This window comes from Rhamphochromis sp. 'chilingali' (assembly GCF_963969265.1).
Source record: "Rhamphochromis sp. 'chilingali' genome assembly, chromosome: 7".
Lineage (NCBI taxonomy): Eukaryota > Metazoa > Chordata > Actinopteri > Cichliformes > Cichlidae > Rhamphochromis > Rhamphochromis sp. 'chilingali'.
Genome location: NC_137934.1, coordinates 3,614,606 through 3,630,686, shown reverse-complemented (window position 1 = coordinate 3,630,686; position 16,081 = coordinate 3,614,606). Strand labels below are relative to the sequence as shown.

Sequence of the window (16,081 nt, the reverse complement as noted above, 5' to 3'; positions counted from 1 at the left end):
CCTGGTTTCCATCGTTCCACCTCCCAGCACTCTCTCTGGGTCTCTGACCTGCAAAGCTCAGAACTCCCTCTCACATCTTTACATCTCCACGACTCAGTCTCTGCAGGTGGCATGTACGTAAAGGTTTTTAAGTCTGCGAGTTAACAATAAAGACACTGAGAACTTCTTATTAGGCAGTGCATCATTTGTGTTGCTACTTGCTAAAGTTAAGTTAAAACCAAATATCATCTGATCTTGTGAGACTTCATTCTCTTTTGGAATCACGTGATCACAGTGAATCCCAGAAAGTTGATTGTGTTCATCTGGACGTTACATTTTCACTCATCCAAGTGACAAAACTCCTGCTGAAAACGAGTCCAAATGAACAGAATCAACTTTTTGGGATTTCCTTACCTGGATGATTGAGCATGCATCAAGACAGGACTGTGTGTAGAGTCCAGCAGAAGCTGCAGGAAGTCATTTTTCCACAGTTAGTCCAGTCGTGTGGTTCAAGTGTTGACTTGACACATATTTTTGCTTTTTCCTGTTCAGCGGCAAACCGCAGCCTGGCCACTCGTCTTGAAGAATCTTCAGCTGTGCTGCTGCTGGCCTTCATCATTCCTGCTTCCTTCACACTGTGATCGAGTAGCGACAGAACTCGCCTGAGATATGATGTAATCAGCTGTTGTATTGTTGTTATTTTTGCAATTATCTGTCTTGTTAGTGGACCTTGAAATGAAAACTTACAATGTATATTTAACGAATATATGAAGCAACAGTCCAAATTAAAACAAAGTCGAAAAGGTAACAAAATCCAGGGAAAACATGAGAGCAAGGAAAAACTAAACTAAGAAACACATAGACAAAGAATGAGGGGAAACTAAAGCTGCTCATACACACAAGGCTAATCAAGGGAAGAGCTCACAGCTGGGGAACAGCACACAGGTACAAACACTCAGAGGCATGGGGAAGTAAAGCTAAATACAAAATGCTAAAGACAAATAGGTACCATATTAAAACAGGAAGTAACTAAAAGTGGGAACATCTACCTTGGTGGTGGAGCCTTAACAAAATGGAAGGCACTAACTAAAAGCAGACTGAAACCAGACACTAAGAAACTATGAGAGAATGGACGTGAAGAAAACAACCTTGAAAATCCCAAAAGTACAGTGGCCCAGAGGGGTCAAACACATTGCAACTTCACTGCAACTTTTCAGAAAATAAATAAATAAATAAGCTTTGTCAAAATACCAAGCACCGTGACAATCTGTTATTAATTTTCTAAGCATTTTTTACAATTATTATTATTTGCTACTATAGTGTTAACTACAATAAAGATGTGGAGTTTTTATCTCACTGTTAAATGTTTCTTTTTCATATATGTGTGTTTTTCTCTGTCAGATTTTCCGGCCTTTGTGAATCAGCTCAAGATAAAATGGCTTTGAGAGTGAATGACTCACCTGCAACCTGACAATGCAGCACTTTATGCTCGTCTCACTTGTTTACAATGGGCCAGTCTCTATTTGTACTTTCTAATCAGTGAAGCTGAAAGGACTTTCATATCAGAGTACAGAAGGGACGGCGCATACGAGGCGTAGCTATTAAGATATTTGTGACATTCTTTAGCATGTGAACAAGAACGTATGGGATCAGGACGACTTACACGTGGCAAGATATTTTCTTCTGTATCCTGAAAATCTGAACAAATAAAATCTGACCGTGCAGTGAAATCACCTGTAAGAGTGTGTGTATAGTCTTAAAACTGCTCTGGAACTGGAAAGCATGCCCAGTTTCTCATTTAGCTAGTCTTGTTTTAGCTTTGGCTCCACCTGCTGTACAAAAGCTAACATTTGCATTTTAAAAATATGCAGACATATGCAACAGTTTGGTAGGCATTCACACTGAAGGTGGTTGGGTGAGTTAGATTCATCAAGATGCTACTGTGTGTTACAACCTGCAACTGAAATAACTCCACTTATTGTAATTACAATAACAGGATAGGATCATCTTTGTTGTCGTTATACAAGTACAACAAAATTTAGACTGGCATCTCTTCTGTGCCCATCAGAAAATGGCTCGGTGTTTGTAGCTGTTGTTCATGTGCATTGATTTATGTGCTTTTCACTGCAGAGCCTCACTGACATGGAGACGCTAGAAGAACTGCACCCACTGGTCCGCTCTGCACAAGCATCAGTAACATATATACTGTATGTGCAAGGCTATGTTTACCCATTCTGTAGCTGCACTACCACATTTACTATTTACAACTACCACATACTCTCATCACCCACTTGAGCACAGACTGGGTGTCATCAGGACACTACAACATAGAGCCAACACCATCCCCACAGACACAGCGGCCAGGGAAGCTGAAGAACATGCTCCCTAAGCTAAAACCCTTAGTGATCCTTGATGTGTCAGGAGTATCAGAACAGTTGAGACACATTTTTTCTAAACACCGAGTCTCTGTGGTGCTTAAAGCCCAAAACACGCTGCGCCTAAAATTGGTCCACCCCAAGGAATCGGTCCTCCAACACAGTAATATAGCGTACGCTGTGCCAGGAGGATTGCCATGATTTATACATCGCGGAAACCAAACATCTGGCTAAGCGGATGGCACAACACAGAAGAGCTACCTCGTCAGTGGACACTCTTTTAATGATGGGGATGTACACATCCTGGACAGGGAGGAACGCTGGTTTGATCGGCAATCAAAGAGGTCATTTAAGGAAAAGGACATCTCTGAACTGGAGAGGGGGCCTAAGGGTCCATCTGTCACCATATTACAATGCTGTGAGTGTGTGAGTGATACTCAGGTCTTTGATCATGACAATTTGCATATTGATTAATGAACTGACCTCACAGCCCATTGTTCATTCAGTGGGCTGGTTTCAGTCATTATGCAAATGTACTGTTTACAAAATTGGTGAAACCTGCAGTCAGCTGAGACTGAAGAAGTCACTTGGATTGGACCAAACGTTTCTCCCACTGAAAACGCTGCATCCAGATGAACAGAATCAACCTTTCGGTTCCACATTTTCCTGGATTTTATTAAGACTCAACAGCTTGGGTATTTACTAAAACTCATTTTCTTCCATTTCTCACACCTGGGGAGACTCATCAAATTATCGAAGTCCAAACACATTAAAAAAAGATTCTTTATTTGGTGTTCAGTTTACTGAAAACGTATTTAGTTTTCTTGGCTTACTTCAAACTGCTCACACAGACCCATTCATATTGTTACAGAGTTTTAACACAACTAAAATTTGATTAAAACCTTTAATTCTCAATTAAACTTTTACAAACTTAAATTTGGGACAACAGGAGTGGTACGTTTAAATATCGCCTCTGTATGCCTGCCTAGATATTCCAAAAACCCCATAAAGGATCTGTGAGTAATAACTTGGTTCCATTTACATTTCTGAACAATTTCTTGCTATTGAAGGTAAACATCTGCTTTTATTGCATTTGCAAATTGCAGAGTCTATTTTAATCAACAGTCAAGTGAACCTCTGTGAAAAGTTTTTCTTTATTTTTTATTAAAATGCAGCTGAAACTGAATTCCCAGCCTCCAACTTTAAATAAACTCGCTTATGACAGAAAACGACAGCGCCTTTCCAGAGGAAAGATTCACATCTCTGCAGTCTTATTAAACAAAAGTTTATTCAGCAAACAAACAACAGCTGATTTTTTTGGTTTTCTCTGAAATGCAAAGTCTGAGGCGCCAAATTTCCATTCAATGCAATTACACGCCATACTTCTTCTGCAAAGCCGTGATAGATGATCTGTCCAGGTCGGCTTGGTGAAGAAAGTCAAACAGTTCTTTGAGCACTGTGAGGAAAAGAAACCCCCCCAGAAATGATCAATATGCTGGAAAAATGTGGATGAAAAAGACAAAGTGAACCTATGAGCCGTTTGCAGCGGCGCATCATGTAAAGACTCCACCTTTCTTCTCTGGTGATGACATGAACATAACAGCCATATCGAAGCGCCTCACGCTTGCAAGACTCCTGAGAGTCTCCAGTATGACGGCCGGCTCTTCATTCCTGCAAACAAAGCTGTTTTTTTAAATCCACCACAGAGCTACACGTGTTCACTACTTTAAGAGTTTAGCTGCACCTATTTGTCTGAGTATGACTGAAAATAACAGGATGCTTAATGCATAATAATACTACGATTAACCATAACTTTGACGTAGACACCATTTAAAAAACAAAAAACAAAAAAAAAAACTTACTTGATGTAGAAGTCATGTAGAGTCCTCAGGATAAGACTGAGGATATCAGGTTCGAGGGAGTTGTGGAAAATCTTGGCGTAAGCCTCAGATTTTATTTGCTGTACATAAAAACACAAGACAAACAAAAAAAGCAAGAACAAAGACGACAATTTCAGCTAAAACAAACTCCAGCAGCCTATTTTCATTTTTTTAAACATTTGGTTCAGAACAGCTATTTCCTGTTAGCCAAAAATCTTTGATAACTTGATAGAAATTCAATTTTATTTTATTTATACTCGCCCAATCACAATAACAGTGGCCTCAAGGCGCTTTTTTATTGTAAGGTAAACACTCTACAAAAATATAATGAAAACAGAGAACACCCCCACAATCATATGACACTATGAGCAAGCGCTTTGGCAACAGTGGGAAGGAAGAACTTCCTTTTAACAGCAGAACCAGGCTCATCTGCTGCGACTGGGTGAGGTGAGGGGAGGAAGACGGGACAAAGAAAAGCGCATGGAGGCTCACCTTCAGATATCTGTAAACAGTTTCGGGCTGGTTTCCAATCCTGCGGAGGTCCGCCTCCAGCTGGAAGCTGTTTGTTGGTGGAGGAGGCAGGTCTGTTCCTGTTGAGGAAGGTTCGGTTGATGGTTCAGGAGGAGGATGAACGGTTTCTGCCTGCTCTGGTTGTTTGGGCTGTCTGGTGAAATGAAGAATAACTTTTAATAGGACAAAAACTGATACAATAAAATAACAACTAGTGCAGAAAAGTTAAGAGCAATACTCAAAAATGCTGACACCTACTTTTCTGATGCCTGTGAGGGGACCTCTGACAGCTCCTCGATTTTGATCATCTTGGCGCTGGGGGATGTAGACAGGGGAGAAGACGCCTCCTCTACTTCCTTCACCACTTCCTGCACCAAGGGCTTGTATGCCCCTGATTCCCCCTCGGGCACCACAATCTTTCCGCTGATTTCCTCGATGTCTATCCTCCTCAGAGGTTTCTGCAGAGAAAAAAAAAGGTTTGTCAAGCTTTATAAAATTAAAAGGACCCCACCGTTGATTCTGGTCATTCCAGGAAAGATTAAAATTAACATAATAAAAGTCACATGTGCACTGAAGATTTTTATGGGCCTGCAAAACAAAACAAAACTAAACAAAACAAAATAGCATGCAAGCAATGGCAAAATAAGTGTTTGTCTTCTCTCAGCAGCGTGTTCAAACGGAGCTCCGCTGGATCACAAATCCACTTTCACATAGTTCATATTAGTTTACAAATACACTAGTCTAAGTGTGATGGCAGCAGCCACACAGGGGTAAATTAGTCCATTTTTCACTTTATTATTTTGCTTAGCAGTATTCTTCATTAATATAATTCATTAATCATTTGGTTAAACCTAACACTGGTATTATGAGGCGCGCACATAGTAGCATTGTATGGTTTTTCTAAAATGTTTTGTTATATTAATTATGTTTCTCTTTGAGTTACCTGGGTTTGGGCGGTGGCTGTTTCCTGTCTGGGCAAAAGGTGTGGCTGAGGACTCTGGGGACAAAATGCCTGCTCAGCAGGACCAACCATGGGCTTACCAGGAGCAGGGGTGTTTTAGGTTTAGTTAGGTTATTCTGTGCTTAGTTAATATTAGTGTGTGTTTTTGTTTTCCCCCCTATTGTGTTCAAATGGTTTGGCCAAATCATTATAAAAGCTACCCTCATGTGTCTTTGTAATTAGGTCAGTTTGTGAGTTAAGTTGTGTCTCACTTTGTTTTGTTTAAGTTTCTGGAAATTACTTTTTGTAGAGTTATATTTAGTTGACCTGTTTTATGGGCCTGCTAAGTATGGTTTTGAATTTTGTTAATTTTGGACTTTTTGAGGGTTAAAATAAAGAAAACCCTTTTTGAAGATATTTTTTTGCCTGTGTCCTCTTTGTTTTGGCTGCTTGGTCCCTCACAATAAGGGGTGCCAAGAGTGACGCTTGCAATCCAGGAAATGCTTTTTAAACAGACATTTGCTACTCACGGTTGAGCGAAGGTGTGTTGGTTTGTCTATTGGTTGGACTGTTCTCATCTGTGAGCCGTTCACAGCCTGCAGACGGCCACTGGAGCCTGTGTACTAACACCAGGAGAAAGATCTCAAGCCCAATAAAGACATCAGAAGCTAATGGAGCTAATGCTTTTGACTCATTATTTAATTGTTTTTCTTCTTCTATGACTACTTAGTTTTGGGCTAATGACTGGATTTTGACACATACCATCTGCAGTTTCTGGAGTTCGTTAAGGGCTTGCTTGTTTCCAGGTTCCAGTTTCAACAGCTGCTGAAAGTCTGTGACACACACAAACAGAATCGAAGATTAAAACCAACCCAACAGCAAACAGACAGAAGACACAATGTCGTTTTTTGGGCTCATAAAAACACAAACACACTGCACCTTGTCTGGCCTCTTCCAGCTTTCCTAGTGCCACTCTGGCTGTACCTCTCCGGGCGAAAGCCTTGGAGTAAGTACTGTCCAGGAAAATGGCTTTAGTGCAGTCCTCCTCCGCCTCCTTAAACCTGCAGCAGAAGGAAAGGAAAAACAAAGCCAGTCAGAAACAAGAAGGCCTTTTTAATGTGTGTCAAGAAAAAGTATCCTTACTTCTCCAGCTTGAGATAAGCCATGGCTCTGTTGGCGGGCAGCAGCACGTTCATGTGGTCTGCCTCCATGCCTCGGGTGTAGCACTCTACAGCTGCTTCATATTTCCCTTCTTTGAAGTAGGCATTCCCCTAGAGACACAATAATCCTCATCACTTAAGATCTTTTGGAAGAAAGCAGAAACACTGCTAAAATCATGAAAACCTTCATGAATCATCATCAAAAATCCTACTCTGTCCTTCTGGAAAACCGCCTCCTGTCTCCTCTGCTGCTCCTCTATCTGTCTCTGTTGATCAGGATCGACTGCAGGGGCCTCCAGGGGCTCTGCAGCTTTGCTTGCAACGGCAGCCACCTGATGTCCAAGGGCCTGAAGCGGACACAGGAGAAGATCAAAGAGGATGAACCGCCAAGTTGACTGTGCGCACACAAACACACATTGTGCACTAACCCACCTCTCTGATTTTCTTTATTTCATTCTGTGCCTCCGTGTTGTCAGGCTCGAGCTTGAGAACCATCTCGTAATCTACAGAGGATATTTTTACTGTCATCTAAGGGCGCTCAAATTAAAATATACTGTCTTGTTGGTACGCTTGTTACCTTCTAATGCAGGTTCATACTTCTTCAGCGCAAACCGCGCTGCTCCTCTCCGCGCGTACGCTTTGAAATACTTGCTGTCAAGAGCGATTGCCAGGTTGCAGTCGGACTCAGCCACAGCGTACCTGCACAAACACAAAATGGAAAAAATAATGAAAAAAATAAAATTAAAAAAAAACTACACAAACATTCTAATTGTGTGATTTCATTCTTGGTGCTCCGACTCACTTTTTGAGCCTGAAGAATGATGTAGCTCTGTTTGTGGGAAGCACGGGGTTGTAAGGATCGGCAGCCATTCCTCTCGTGTAACATTCAATCGCGTAATCGTACTTCCCATCTTTAAAAAAATTGTTACCCTGAAAATTAAACAGAAACTATAGCTGTAAAGTGTGTGTGTGTGTGTGTGTGTGTGTGTGTGGGGGGGGGGGGGGGGGGGGGGGGGGCTTCTGATCTTTGTAAATCCTACAACATAACGTATATAAGTGCTCATTAACCATCTGCAGATATATCGGTATCTAGGCTTATAAAGGCCAATACATGAAATTTTAAAAATTAAAGATCAGACGAGAGAATCACTGCTCATCCATGTTATGAGGGGAACATTGGATATGGAACGCCACAAATGAATAATCAACAACATCTGACAAAAAAAAAATGTTGTTAGCAAGGATAAATGAATACAAGTGCACACTCTCTATAAGAAACTTGGAATATAATGGGATAAATCATAGTTTCAGGTAAAAACTGCAATAATCAAATGTCTGTGACAAAGAGTAATCAAATAGCTCACATGTTTGATGTGTTTTTACCTGGAAAACACTTTAAAAAGGCAGTTTTTGGTTATAATATAATTGTATTAAAAAAAATTTATATTGGCCTTGAAGGAGTATCAGACCCTTTCAGATTATATAACTTATTTTGATGTATCCTGCATGATCACCTGATTGGAGATTTATCCTTCAGCAGGACATCTAAACCTACATCGTGACTGCAAGCCCCTGTAAAACCCTATGTCGTACATTGGGTTGATCATGATTGGCCTGTACAGTACTACATCTATTTTTCCTTTTTTTAATGCCTCACATATAATATCCACCTTTTCCTTCTCGGCCAGCGCTTTCTCTGGATCTACTGAAGCTTCCTCCGAGTCTGACTCGTTGGACTCTGCAGGACAATCTTCCTCCTTATCCATTTCTTCCATTACCTTTTCCTGCCACAACAAATCAAACAAATTAAATAAAAGTTGTAGCAGATTGCATACAAGTTTTACTTCTAAAGCCAAGTGTGTTTTATAGGTTTTTAAAAATACCACATCAAACTTGTCCCAGGATTGATAGTCGTATGATTTTATTCTCGAAGCCTGTTTGGCCTCCTCTGTTTTTGTGTCACCATCTCCAGTAACCTCCTCCTCCTCCTTCTTCTTCTCCCTTTTCTTGGCTCTGTAGTCCCTGTTCCTCACTGGAGGGAGTTTTTTCTACAACAGAGACAAGAAGCTGCTGACACCTGGACGGACTTCAGTTCACCAAGAGCCTCGCGAGCTGTCTGCAGCGGGGGGCATACCTGAACCTCCTGAACCACCCCTGTCCTCAGCTCCTCATCCTTCGTCTTGATGTCCGCCTCCCAGTTCTCCAGCTCCCTCACAAAGCTGTGCAGCTCCTCCACATTTTGCCGCATCTGAAGCTGTAACTCGGCGGCTTTGTTTCCCACGGACATGTCCCTCCCTGTGAAACACACATTTGTTTGGGGGACAAACTCTTAGCGGCACTTGTCGCCTTTGGGTTCGTGCGGCAGTCGGGAAGAAAACACGAGAATCACGCCGTCACGCTTCTTTGGCTAGAAGCTAGCTGGCTAGCAAAAACATTGCTTTACTTAAATAAAATAAACGGACTGTTGCTGCTCAAAACGTGTGAAATACCTGTTACTTCTCTTCCCGCTTCACAGTTAGAGTTTAGCTTCCGTTAGTTTGGCTAAAAACTACAAGAAAAAAGTGCCGTTTATTCACAGCTTTCTGTTTACGTTCGCAGCCATGACAGCAAGGTCCCAGCAGCCTTTGCTCTGCGTGAGCAGCACTGCACGTACCCAGAGATCGTCTATGTTAGTGTGGGGTCACTTTGGTGACTTTAATGTGCGCCCAAACATGAGAAGTTTAAAATTAAAGGCAGTGTATTTTTATTGCAAGTAAACATATCTAAGTTCCCTGACTGTGGATGATTTCAAGCTGTCACTCCAGTGAAGACTCGCCAGTGGATGGCTAGCATCAAAAGATAAAATCTAAAACTTTTTGCATTTTGAACTCACATTTCCAAACCTGCACGGACTCTGCCTCCAATCTATAATCGCAAATCTATTGACTGGATAATAAAGGCACAAATGTCACTCCATATAATTTGTTATAAGCTGACACGCCTGTAGATTGACAGTACATTAACTACGAAACACAAAATATACTCAGCTTATAAATGAAAACGTTTGATACACTGGTTTAATTTTGGTCCTCAGACCCACTTCGAGTTAACGACTTTTCTGCCCATTCCGAATAGACGATCTTCACTGTAGTCTAGCCAATTAACTATATAAAAGGCTAACATTTTATTGCTCTCCGCATTTCTTTGAATTATATTTCTATATTTTATTTTTATTTTTCATAATAGTGACGTCAGCGATAACAAACTCAATTTCCATATTCATTACCTTTGACCTAAATGTCCCACGTGACCTACAAAACAGTGACGACCCCTCCTGCTAGCTGTCTGCAGCTAACCAGGAGGACCTTCATGGTGACATTTTCATACTCTGGGCATTTCGCACAATGGACCAGACTAAACAAGAGGAGGAATATGGATATGACTTATTCCCGGAGAGAAAACCGGGAGAGCACAAAAAGACCTCAATCGCAGAGAGCCTGTTCACTTTCAACCACAAGTGTCAGGTCATGTTACAGTTCGCAGTGGAAACCAGTGAGTATCAGTGTTAGCTACTTTTTAAAAAGGGAACGTCACCTCAGCAGTAAGAAGCAAATACCTGCCGGTTCGGGGGACTGCATGCCTTTTGCAGTGTACAAAGTCACAGTCTATATTGGCAGCACTTTTAGCGTTAGCTGATTCAGTTAGCAGTGAATGATAATGCTAACTAGCTTGTGTGCTTCTCTCTCAGGTCCTTACGCCAAACTCCTCCTCAGTGCCATGAAGAGTTCAGGATGGTACGTGCCACTTCAAAATAAAGTACCACGCTTGACCTTCCACTGTTAGTCTCATATTACTGTAGTGATATCTATATACAGAGCAGTCCCAACAAATGGGAAAGGGGGGATACTCTTGCTGTTGCTTTTTATTATTAACAAGCAGTCGAAATGAACAGTTTTACAAGTTTAACTTTGCTGCAGATTATTCGTTTTACAGCTACTATATACATATAAAAATCTTAAGTACAAATGCTTAAAAAGCCATTTCAATTTTTTCCAGAGTAACAAATTCACTAACATTTTCACTTCCCCAAAACATAAATACATTTTTGCCTACCCAAACCTTCTTGGCCCTGTGTGAAAAAGTAATCGCCCACCCTACATGAGTTACCTGTCGATAATATTTCAACGTTTTTTTGTTTTTGGAAAGCAGAGTTCAATTTCTTTAACCACATCCAGGCCTGTTTACCACCAGACCTTTAAGAAATCTTTTAAATAGAACCTGTTCAACAAAGTGAAGTCGTCTAAAAGCTCTTAAAAAGTGATGTGATGAACCTTCCCAGGAGTGCCTCTAAGAGTGCACTGATGTCTCACCCAGGAGGTCACAAAAGAACTCAGAACAACAACTATAGAACTGCGGGCCTCAGTTGTCTCATCTAAGGTCAGAGTTCATGATTCAACAATAGGAAAGAGACTGGGCATCCATGGTAGAGTCCCAAGGAGAAAACCACTGCTGACCAAAGAGAACATAAAGGCTCGTCTCACATTTGAGACGAGGATTCCCAAAACTTTTGGGAAAATATTTTCTGGACTGATGAGACAAAAGTTGAACTCTCTGAAAGGTTTTGTGTCTTGTTACATTTGGTATTAAACTAAGGAGAATAGCATACCAACAATCAAACATGGTGGTGTGATGGTCTGGACTGCTTGTAAGCTCGGTCATCATTTCATGCTCTGAACCTCAAGCACACTTGTGTTCTGCAGCACGATCCAGCAAGTCCACCTCTGAATGGCTAAAACCCCCAAAATAAATTACAATGCTGTAAAGAAGAGTGGGACAAAATTCTTCCCCAGTGATGTGAAAGACTCATTACCAGTTTGTTTATAACACTTGATTGCAGTTCTAATCGCAGTTACTTTTTCACAAAGGGTGAGGTAGGTTTGGACAGTTTTTTCCCTTAATAAATGAAATCTTTTAAAAGCTGCACTTTGTATTAACTAGTGTTATCTTTGTCTAATATTACAATTTGTTTGCTCTTAAACATGTTAGTGTGACAAATATGCCAAAGCACAGTTTTACAAAATAAAGAGCGTCACAGTGTTTTCACTTTTCCTCTCTGGATGCAGTAAAGTGTTTAAAGATCGGCACTTTTCCTGTGAGGACTGTGACGGGACGGTCAGCGGCGGATTTGACGCGGCCTCGTCTCAGGTAGGAAACACAAGAACAGAGGTGTTGCAGACCGTGCGGGCCTATGAGAACTGACCGTATTTGTGTTGGGTTTTTTTTCCCCCAGATCGTTTTGTGTCAGAACAACATCCACCAGCAGTCCCACATGAACCGAGTAGTCACGCATGAGCTCATACATGCCTTTGACCACTGCCGGGCCCATGTGGACTGGTTCAATAACTTCAGACATCTGGCCTGTTCAGAGGTGAGTGGTGAAGTCTTCTTTTCACAAGAAAACTGGGACTGAATAACAAGAGTAGTTCCATAATACTACTAGTGTCCAAAAGCTCCACTGAGAATGATCTGGAATTTCCAACAGTAGGGAGGCATCAGCTGTTTAGATTCCCTAATGTTGCTCCCCCCTGACTAAGTGTCTGGAAGCATCGTGAAACTTACTGATGAGTAGTGAGACTGGATTCTGGGAGGATTTGGTTAAGCCTCACAGAGTGAAGCTCCTCAAAGATTCTAGTTTTTGGTGCCTCTGTTTCAGATCCGGGCAGCTAACCTGAGCGGAGACTGCTCCTTCACCAACGAAGTTGCTAGATTCAACTTCGGCTTTAAGCGGCATCATCAGGTACTTTCACCGGTCAAAAATTATTTGCAGATTTTAGCTCGCAGCTTCCATTTTCAAACCAAACTCGTGTGCTTTCCTTGGACAGGAGTGCGTCCGAGGCCGCGCCCTTCGCTCCATCCTGGCCGTGAGGAAAATTAGCCGAGCCGAGGCGGAGAAAATAGTCGATGAGGTCTTCGACTCATGTTTCAACGACCATGCGCCGTTCGGACGGATCCCGCACAGCAAGAGAGACGCCAAGTTTGCGTACAGAGATTACATGAACAGGGACCGATATTATGCAAACCTTTAGTGTCGCCGCATTTTCATGAAACTCCCAAAGGGTGCTGCGCAGGGCCGACTGCAGCTTGGCAATGTGGTCAGCCTCAGCAGAATGACTGTGTGTCGAAACAATCGTATCCCTTCAAAAGGGATTTTCAGACGATGATTTGTCCTTGGAGGAGAAAACAAAGGAGCTGCGTACAGATACATTTCACCTGCTACCTTTTGGACACTAATTCAGCGTAGTGGGATTGTAAGGACTGATTTTACTCTGGAAGTGTTAGTGATTTTTGTCCTTTGTTTTTAGGTGATTAATGGGTGCTGTTAAGGAAATACAGGATCGCCTTTTTGTACATCGGTGCGTGTGCTATGATGACAAATAAGGATGTATTTCTCTTGGTGGCTCATCAACTTGTTGCCACGTTGACCTCGATCAATTTCCTCTAAATATACTTGATTGTATGTATATTAAATAGAATCAAATTGTATGTGAATTAAAGTTTATTTCCTCTGGAAATGTTTGATTTTGGGTTTTTGTGTGTAGATTTTTACCCCTCAGCTGTAAGAATCTCATGGGATTATTGTCATCGTGGCTGGGACACTTAACTTTGTGAATGAGGTAACTCAAGAAAGAGGCCACGTAGGAGCTTCATATTGATGTCATAGGTGTGTCTACTAAAAATCTCGGCTGAGTTTGAATCTCAATGACCTCGACCTCCAGCTCAGAGTTAAGTTTTCTGAAAATCATGTGAGTGCGATAACTTGACAATGAGGTGACGTAGGATTTTGTGTGTCTACTAGAAGGCTGAGGGGTACCGCTGGTGGTTGCCAATATTTTTTTCTAGCTAGACTCAAGCAGTACCACAAAGTTATTTTGAGGACAGGACATACCTGTTGCATCTGACCTTGTTTGAATATAAGAAGGATAAGTAAGTGTACGTGTCAGAACGTTATGTTTAATCCCAATAAAGGATCCTTCAAATTAACATGTGAGACAAGTAAGATGAGGCGAGTGGGAAAAGTTCTTCCACAACAACACAGTCAACCTTGTTCACATCTGTGCAGTCACTGTAAAATGTCATTGCTGACATCTTTATTGGACATTAGCATTTAAAGAATCTCATGCCCTCCAACAAAATTAATGAGGGGAAAAAGTTATGAGGGAATTAGTCTCATAATCCCTCCTCCTGTTTCTCCTCCACCACTTCAGCCTATCTCAAAGACAACAGTTCCTGTGCCTAATGACTAGTGTCTGAGTGCAATATGCTACTCAATATTCTCCTCTTAGAAGACACTACAAAACCACACGATAAGTGGGTGGGACGGGCAATAGAGATTAGGTGAATTTTAAGAAGCCCAACAGAGAAAATGAAGCTTAAAGGCAGTGGGATTAATGTGAAGAAAACAAAGGACAAAAATGATATTTGGATTTGTGCAATGTCATACACACAAGTAATAAATAAGTACAAAACAATAGAATTACTAGTGGAATTGTGTACATATCAAATGCTAGCTGCCAAATACTTTTAATTATTACGATGACTTATTTTAGTTTTCCATAATGTAGTCAGGATTTAAGGTCATTCAAACTCTCTCACTAGTTTAAGTCTCTTAGGAATACGTTCATTTATAAATGACAGAAATTGGCTGATTAAAAAAAAATCACCATATTAGCATTTTAATTAAAGAATGCTGAATTTTACTCAGGTTTCTAAAGTGCCAAGTAGGTAAAAACTGCAGAGGATGTAACCTCAGTGATACAACAGCCCTGCCGTTGTATTCTTAACAATATAAAGATGCATATAAGGGAGACATTTAGGATTACGTGCAAAGAATTAAGGTTTAAAGTTGAGCATTTTAAGCTAGCAGTTACTACTTTGAATATGTAAAACGCACAAAACATGATTAACATTAATTTGGAGTTTTGTTTCAGGCCATTTAATGACTGTAAACCAAATAATAAGTGTGATTTTAACCTTGCTTTGGTCTCCAACATCTCCCGAGGGAAATTGTATATATTTTAGGTGTGTTGCAATTACTTATTTTACACTACGAATAGCCTTCAGTTTTTCTGTTTATTCTCTTAATACTAATATCTTAAATAGTGTAGCTATAAAAGAACATAAAGGTATTGAATGCCATTGAGGTTAAAGATTTTTTGTAGGTACACCTGTTCAAAAAAAAAGAGAGAGAAAAAATATTCGGAGAGCAGCAGTTTGCTGGGTGAAAATGCCTTGTCACACGTCAGAGGAGAATTGTCGGAGTGCTTCAAGCTGATAGTAAGGCAACCGTGATTCACCAGGTGGCACTTCTGTAAGATAAAGACAGAAAACATACTACACACTCATCAAAACTCAGCTACACATTATAAAATCATTGCTTGCTCTGATGAACTCTGTTGCCACATTCACATGGTATGATCAGAATTTGCCATAGACAACATGGTACTACCAAGGTGTAAGTAGTGATAATAAGTGGCCAGTGAGTATTTTTAAGCAAAAATGGAAGGAGAACACACAAACACTTTGAATAAGAGCTTAAAACCTTTGTGATAACGTGTTTTCCATTTTTATTATATCAGAAATGATTTTTATTTATAATAACAGGATCATACAGGACATGATACTGATGTCAATACACGTACGTTACAATTTTCTTACAAATTAAAGGAACGTTCATTTGGAAAATCACATTATCATGTTTTTTGTATAGAAACTAATTATTCTTAACACTTATGTATTACGGTTGTTCAAGAATAAAACAGACTGTGCGAAAGAGATGATCATGATCTCTGTAACTTTAGATGCAGCATTTGTGTATTCCTCTGCCGCATGCTAATTACTAATTTCTCAAATATGGTTTGTTAATTTTGTGTCCAGAAACAGTAATACCTTAACCTCGATGCGTAACAATGTATGACTGCAGTACTGTCTTGGTCCTTTAGATGGCAGTTTTGGCCCAAGAATTCTGATCATCACAGCCAAGTTAGTCCAACTCAAACTTAAAAAGAAAGTGCTGTTGCTGTTTTATTGATACATATAATTGAATTCCTTTCACTGAGTCCTGTTCCAGGTGAATGTGAGCCTTTTATGAGCAGAGATAGGGCGCAGTAATCAAGTTGCTGCTGAGAAGAGTGACGACTTTCATTATTCCATCTATTTAAGCAGGCAGCACCCACTGTGATCTAATTAGGTACTCCAGCA

General features: G+C 40.7%; 2 protein-coding genes across 4 annotated transcripts; one reads left to right on the top strand and one right to left on the bottom strand.

The window, feature by feature from the left end:
• Positions 1-3,494: 3,494 nt before the first annotated feature.
• rpap3 (RNA polymerase II associated protein 3) lies at positions 3,495-10,461 on the bottom strand (the record flags this gene model as incomplete). Of its 3 annotated transcripts, none has more annotated exons than XM_080886660.1 (17): positions 3,495-3,810; positions 3,925-4,025; positions 4,217-4,314; positions 4,727-4,898; positions 5,003-5,202; positions 6,215-6,307; positions 6,447-6,517; positions 6,624-6,745; positions 6,828-6,955; positions 7,057-7,191; positions 7,277-7,347; positions 7,422-7,543; positions 7,647-7,774; positions 8,515-8,628; positions 8,728-8,892; positions 8,979-9,139; positions 10,440-10,459. In XM_080886660.1, 16 exons carry the CDS (start codon positions 9,129-9,131, stop codon positions 3,725-3,727), a joined length of 1,959 nt encoding a protein of 652 aa, XP_080742786.1. In that variant the 3' UTR covers positions 3,495-3,724. The 3 variants fall into 3 exon arrangements, with proteins under 3 accessions (XP_080742786.1, XP_080742787.1, XP_080742788.1); XM_080886661.1 differs by lacking the exon at positions 10,440-10,459 and adding an exon at positions 9,334-9,490; XM_080886662.1 differs by lacking the exon at positions 6,215-6,307 and having other exon boundaries at positions 10,440-10,461.
• atp23 (ATP23 metallopeptidase and ATP synthase assembly factor homolog) lies at positions 9,977-13,522 on the top strand. The gene is made up of 6 exons (XM_080886663.1): positions 9,977-10,375; positions 10,572-10,617; positions 11,947-12,028; positions 12,114-12,251; positions 12,537-12,620; positions 12,706-13,522. The coding sequence occupies exons 1-6, from the start codon at positions 10,228-10,230 to the stop codon at positions 12,907-12,909; spliced, it is 702 nt and encodes a 233-aa protein (XP_080742789.1). The 5' UTR covers positions 9,977-10,227; the 3' UTR covers positions 12,910-13,522.
• Positions 13,523-16,081: the final 2,559 nt, after the last annotated feature.

What these genes read in the sequence shown, in the direction of transcription:
- atp23 (XM_080886663.1), top strand. Translation starts at nt 10,228, where the DNA reads ATGGACCAGACTAAACAAGAGGAGGAATATGGATATGACTTATTCCCG. An exon ending in TTGACGCGGCCTCGTCTCAG is followed by an intron (nt 12,029 to 12,113) that starts GTAGGAAACACA and finishes TTTTTCCCCCAG; the next exon opens with ATCGTTTTGTGTCAGAACAA. An exon ending in GACATCTGGCCTGTTCAGAG is followed by an intron (nt 12,252 to 12,536) that starts GTGAGTGGTGAA and finishes CCTCTGTTTCAG; the next exon opens with ATCCGGGCAGCTAACCTGAG.